The sequence below is a fragment of the Populus trichocarpa genome, chromosome 14 (assembly GCF_000002775.5).
Source record: "Populus trichocarpa isolate Nisqually-1 chromosome 14, P.trichocarpa_v4.1, whole genome shotgun sequence".
Classification (NCBI taxonomy): Eukaryota; Viridiplantae; Streptophyta; class Magnoliopsida; order Malpighiales; family Salicaceae; genus Populus; species Populus trichocarpa.
In genome coordinates, this window is record NC_037298.2 from 17,462,069 (window position 1) to 17,467,990 (window position 5,922).

Consider the following 5,922-nt stretch of genomic DNA (forward strand, 5'->3'; position numbering starts at 1 on the left):
CACTATTTGTTATTTTTTTAAAATTAAAATAATTTATTATAAAATAATTTTTTTTTTCAACAACATAAATCAGTCACAAATAAAAAATATATATAAAAAGTGAGAGAGGCTTGAACTCTACATCTCAAAAGCTATGAGACATAAAGGATTGTTTGAGATTGTAATTCAATCGTGTTTTTGAAAAATTAAAAAATTTTATTTTAGTATTAAATTAATTTATTTTATATTTTTAAATAATTTTAATATACCAATATTAAATGTGTATATATATATTTTTTTTCAAATAAAAAAAACATTTAAAAAGCAATTTCTTCTGCCGGCCAACTGTTCCGTCACGGCGTCACGCCGTCGTTACATCCTTATGTTATTCTAACAGAATTACCAATTCGTTTTCGTTGGAGGCACGCAGTCGCTCAACTGCTCTGATTGGTTAGCCTAGCAACCAAAAAAGCCCAGTATGCAATGGAGAAACAAACCCTAACCCAAAGGGTCCTCTCTTCCTTCCTCCTCTCCCCTTTCCCTGTCTCTCTCTATCAGAGAGAGTTATATTTCCAACAACATCAAAAAACTGTTAATTGATTGGTTGATTGACTTGGATATATATATATATATATATATATATATATATATAGAGAGAGAGAGAGAGAGAGAGAGAGAGAGAGAGAACATAAAATGGATTCAGACGAAGGAAAGCTGTTCATAGGAGGAATAGCATGGGACACAACGGAAGAGACACTAAGAGACCACTTCAACCTGTACGGCGAGGTCTCTCAGGTTGTAATAATGCGTGACAAAACGACTGGTCGTCCTCGTGGCTTTGGTTTCGTTGTTTTCTCCGATCCTTCCCTTCTAGATCCTGTTCTCCAGGATAAACACACCATCGATGGCCGTTCTGTAATGACTCTCTCTCCATTTTCCTCAAATTCATCCAATTTTCTTTTTTGTCGAACTAAGCTACACTGGGTCCCTTTAATTTCTGTTTTTTTTTTCTTTCTATTTATGGATAATTTGTGTTTTTCAAACGTTGATTGCTGCAAAAATTATGGGGCAGCTCACCAATAGTAGACTAATTTTTTACGTACATACATTGGTTGATTTATAGTATTGTTTATTATCGTGGTTTGATCTGTTTCTGCAATGTAAATGTTTTTGGAATTATTTTTTTCAGCAGTTTTAATTTTCTTCTTTGGCGACATAGGTGGAGGCGAAAAGGGCTTTATCCAGAGAAGAACAGCACGCCTCATCTAGATCTGAAAATTTTAACTCTGGTAGAGGCTCTGGTGGTGTAGGTAATTTTAGGACTAACAAAATCTTTGTTGGTGGCTTGCCTCCCACCTTGATGGAAGATGCGTTCCGTCAATATTTTCAAAGTTATGGTCACGTATGTGATGTGGTACTAATGTATGACCAGCAGACTCAAAGGCCTCGTGGCTTTGGATTTATTACCTTTGATACTGAAGATGCAGTTGATAATGTACTCCAGAAGACCTTTCATGAGTTGAATGGTAAACTTGTAGAGGTAAAACGAGCACTCCCGAAAGATGCAAATCCAGGTGGTGAGGGGCGTGATGGTGGCTATCGAGGTTATGGCTCCTCTGGAGCCAATGTAAGTGCAGCTGATGGTCGAATGGACGGAAACAGATATATGCAGGCCCAAACTTCTGCAGGTGGTTACCCACCGTATTCTGGTTTTGCTGCACATAGTTATGGTTATGGAGCAGCAAACAGTGGAGTTGGTTATTATGGAAATTATGGTGTTGGTGGTTATGGTGGTGGAAATACTGGATATGGTACAGGAGTGTATGGCATGTCTAGCGCCGTAAAAAATAGCTGGAACAGCCAAGCTCCTTCCAATTATGGTGCTTCTGGCTATGGTGCAAATGCAGGCTATGGGGCTGCAGCCCCCTGGATTGCTTCTGGTGGTGGCGGTCCTGCTTCTGCTCCTACAGGTCAGTATCCAGCAGGAGCTTCTGTGTACGGGAACCAAGGCTATGGTTATGGTGATTATGGTGGAAGTGATGGTCCTTATTCTGGTGGCTATGGGGCTGCTGGTGGGCATGCTGGAAATGCTCCAAATGGCAGTGCCGGCAGCAAAGCTGGTGGGGGGGAGCAACAAGGGAGTGGTGGCGGCTATGAAGACAGTAATGGGAATTCAGGATATGCAAATGAAGCCTGGAGGTCTGATCCTTCACAAGCCTCAGGTGGTTATGGTGGTGCTTATTCAAGATAGGCACCCCCACATCAGTGATTGATGATGCCTTCAGGTTTTTGTGAGAATTCATAATCAGGCATCTATTTTTCTTTAACCCAGTTGTAGTTTGCAGTGGCTTTCTGCTAGTATATAATGGCTAGTAGTTCCAAGCAGTAGCTACACCATTTCATTAATAGCATTTGCTTTTCAAGTCACAACCGTTAACTTCATTTCGTATTTTGTTTAATGGATAACCTCTTAATCTTTTAAAGCTTGGAGTGCTGTTCTGAGCCTTTTCTATTATTATATGATGTCATTTATGCAGGCATCTGATTGATGGCTCTTTATTAGTTAGCATCTACTGATCTGCTTGAATTTACTGGCATTTTGAGTATATTTTATTGGATGTCTGATTTTCATAGCAGTAATGCTTAGCTTTTATATGTGGTATGTCATGATTGAGATTGAGTAGAGATATTCAAATGTAGTGAAGTTTGAGGATACTGTGCTGGAGCTCTTAGCCTAGATTCCTACCTTGTGAATAGAAGCAGTAACCAGTTTGGTAGTAAAATTTTGTGAGAAAAGATAATTTCCTCCTGTATTTGCAATTTTTGTCAGGAGAGAGTATTCAACTTCAGTTGGGAACTTGTGGAACTCAAAAGGTGGTAATTGGGTTTGTGGCGAGGACTGGAATTTTAAGTGGGCTCGCTAACAATGCTTTGTTCACCGCAAAATATAGAGTGGGGCTGAAGTCTTCCCATTATGAACATGGTATCGTAAGTTGAAGGATGTTATAACTTTCCCGCTCCGATTTCATTTTTTTTCTATTTCTTTAGAGTTGCCAACATAGAATTATTCAGCCTTTTGGGAGAGAGAGGAGCGAATGAATTATGTATTGTCAGTGAAAGCCTGTGTAGTTTTGGTGAGAAAAGAACATAGCTTCATTTTAGCCCTCTAGTCGGTCTACCTCATCTATTCTTGGTTCTTTGTCCTTGTGCAGTAACTAATTATCATTTGCATCTTAACATTTTTTTTTTTGCACTTCAGTGCTGGCTATGTGCAAGAAGATCAATCTCTAGAATCAGTGGTGCCCGCCAACTGCATTGCCTGGCAGAGACGGTGTATCTTGTCATCTTTTATTCCTCTTCCTCTTCTTACTGGTTCCGTGCTGCCTATTTTTTTCTTCTTGATCTGGTTGTTATCATCTGCAATTCCTTGTTTCCTCTTTATGTTTTTCATGTTGATCCCATTTGATTTCTCATTTTTAGTTTAGGTACTTATGATTAAGCATGCCGAAGCCCTTTTCATGAAACTGGACTGATGATACAAATGAACTTTAAAGTGCAGTTATGTCCACCAAAACATGTCAAAAACTGCAATGTTCATAACTGTGCATCAGTCGTAAGTTTTGGAATTTGAAAGCTGTGCCGTGCTGGGATCAGTCATGGGTTGTTTTGGCTGGGGGGGCATCCGTGTTGGTCATACAAAGGAAGCATATGAGGAAGCTGTTGATTTCAGATCCTTGCACCTGAAATATAGGTTGCTGTTATAAGCAATGCCGTTGATGACAGTAAATGATTGCATCAATTGCTGTTATCATCAAGGTTTTATGGCACAAAAGAATCTATGGTCTCCGTGTTTTGTTGGCGCCCTCTGGCGCCTAAACCCTAACAGCCACACACTTCCCGCTCGCTGTGCCTTGTCCAAAGCAACAGTCAATTGTGAGGACAAAACAAAGTAACGGACGGATGGTTATCGACAGTCATGAGCATGACCGGTTGTGGGGGGGAACTGGGCAGAACATGGGATATGGCTGGAGGTGTCCAAGGAGCCACCAAGTTCATGGAGAACATGTGGTGACCAGTCCAAATCCTTGCTAGAAAATGGAGAGACAATTTTCAGATGCAACTTCCAGCTTAGTTGTTCTGTGAATAGGTTGTAAAATAAGCTGAGTAGCATACAATACCTCATAGACGGTGTCTTGAGCATAAAACACACTATTGGTTTGTGTATTTCCGTCGTTAGAGTTTAGTAAATGTTGGGAAGAGTTGTAGAAAATTGTAATTTGCATCCTTGCTTGGATGTTTGTATTGGTATCAGATCTGGGTTTTATCTTTATTGTGAAGTTTGCAAAATTTTATAACCCAAGTATGCATGAATAGTCTATAGAAATGATTCAGGAGAGATTAACTCTCGAAGGCTTGATTGCTTGATAAATGATAAGCTAATGGTAGCTGATGGGTCATGGTTTCCTAACCTTCCTCATTTAAAGGTCATTGCATGAAAGTTATAAATAACCCAAAGTGAGGCTATGTCTTTTTTGATGCCCAACACATGGCATGCCCGTGCCCAACTCCATGTTGGGCCAAGACACAACCGCATCCAACCCTATGTTGGGTCAGGGATGCATCCTGCCCAACTCTACATTGGGTTATGGGGAGTCCGTGCCCAATCCCCTGTTGGTTCAGGGACGCAATCGCACCCAACTCCATATTAGGCTATGGCGTGTCCGTCCCTGACCATCTTTGGGTGCAGTCACAAGCTGAGACAAATTCCTCCTAGGCTCAGTGTGTGAGTTGATATGATATTTTATCGAGTTGATATGGATTCCATTGGGATTGTGAGAAAAGCCTTGGATGATTTTACTAGGTTGTCTATACTAGTAATAAATCTGGCAAAGAGCTATGTTTTCCTGTCACGGTTAATGATGAACTAGGAGCTTCTTTGCAAACCCTTCTGGGTTTCAGGTTGGGTTCTTTATCGATGAGATATCTAGGAGTCCCTTTAATCTCAACGAGACTAAAATATAGTGATTGCATGCCTTTGGTTGAGCAGATTCTCTCCAGGATTAAGTTGTGGACTTCAGCTTCTCTTTCTTATATTAGGCATCTCAAACTGATCAAATTTGTTTCTCTTTTCCATCCAGGTATATTGGTCTTCTATGTTTATTCTTTCTTGTTCTGTTATCAAGAGGATTAAGGGAATTTTAGTTGTCTTCCTTTAGAAGGGTTGTTCTTTTTCCTATTCTAAGGCTAAAGTAGCCTTAACTTTTATTTCTTATCTTTTTAAGGAGATGGGTTTAGGGATCAAAAGGATTAAGAATTGGAATAGAGTAACTATTCTCAAGCATGTTTGGAGATTACTTTCAGACATATCATCAGTTTGGTCCAATTAGGTATTTTGCTCAGGGGACGTTCTTTCTAACATGTTAGACCCCCTTCAGTATTATCTTGGTCTTAGAGAAATATTCTTCTAAATAGAGATGGGTGTAGAGGAGTGTTTATTTCATGCATTGGTGATGAGGCTACTACCTTTCTGTGGTTAGATTATTGGTTGCCAGATGGGAAACAATTTTGTGACCTATTGCCTTTCAGGGTGCTACACTCTTCGGGGCTGCCTTGCGATGCAAAGGTGTCAGACATTATTAAGGAGGGTTCCTGGGCTTTTCCTTCTGGTAGTCCACACCTCCAAACTATATAGGATCCCATTCACTTCCATCCTCGAATCGCTCTCAAGATCATTATGTTTGGAAAAGTCACTCTTCATGAAAATTCATGATTGATTCAGCTTGGGAGACTCTTCGGGATATTAGATCCGAGGAAATTGTGCACCATTTACTCAGGCCATATACCACGACACTCCTTCATCTTATAGCTTGTTTCTTTGGTTCAGCTTCATACTATGGACATACTACATGCGTTTCAGATAATTTTGACTTTAATCTATATCTT

At 39.9% G+C, this 5,922-nt stretch overlaps 1 protein-coding gene across 4 annotated transcripts; it reads left to right on the plus strand.

Moving 5' to 3' along the window:
* Positions 1-302: 302 nt before the first annotated feature.
* LOC7455708 (heterogeneous nuclear ribonucleoprotein 1) lies at positions 303-4,309 on the plus strand. Of its 4 annotated transcripts, none has more exons than XR_002977532.2 (3): positions 303-894; positions 1,199-3,385; positions 3,539-4,309. XR_002977532.2 is itself a non-coding variant. In XM_024584350.2 (2 exons), the coding sequence occupies exons 1-2, from the start codon at positions 673-675 to the stop codon at positions 2,228-2,230; spliced, it is 1,254 nt and encodes a 417-aa protein (XP_024440118.2). In that variant the 5' UTR covers positions 303-672; the 3' UTR covers positions 2,231-4,309. The 4 variants fall into 4 exon arrangements, 1 of the variants encoding a protein (XP_024440118.2); XR_002977531.2 differs by having other exon boundaries at positions 1,199-2,967; positions 3,239-4,309; XR_002977530.2 differs by having other exon boundaries at positions 1,199-2,962; positions 3,239-4,309.
* Positions 4,310-5,922: the final 1,613 nt, after the last annotated feature.

What these genes read in the sequence shown, in the direction of transcription:
- LOC7455708 (XM_024584350.2), top strand. Translation starts at nt 673, where the DNA reads ATGGATTCAGACGAAGGAAAGCTGTTCATAGGAGGAATAGCATGGGAC. An exon ending in ACACCATCGATGGCCGTTCT is followed by an intron (nt 895 to 1,198) that starts GTAATGACTCTC and finishes TTGGCGACATAG; the next exon opens with GTGGAGGCGAAAAGGGCTTT.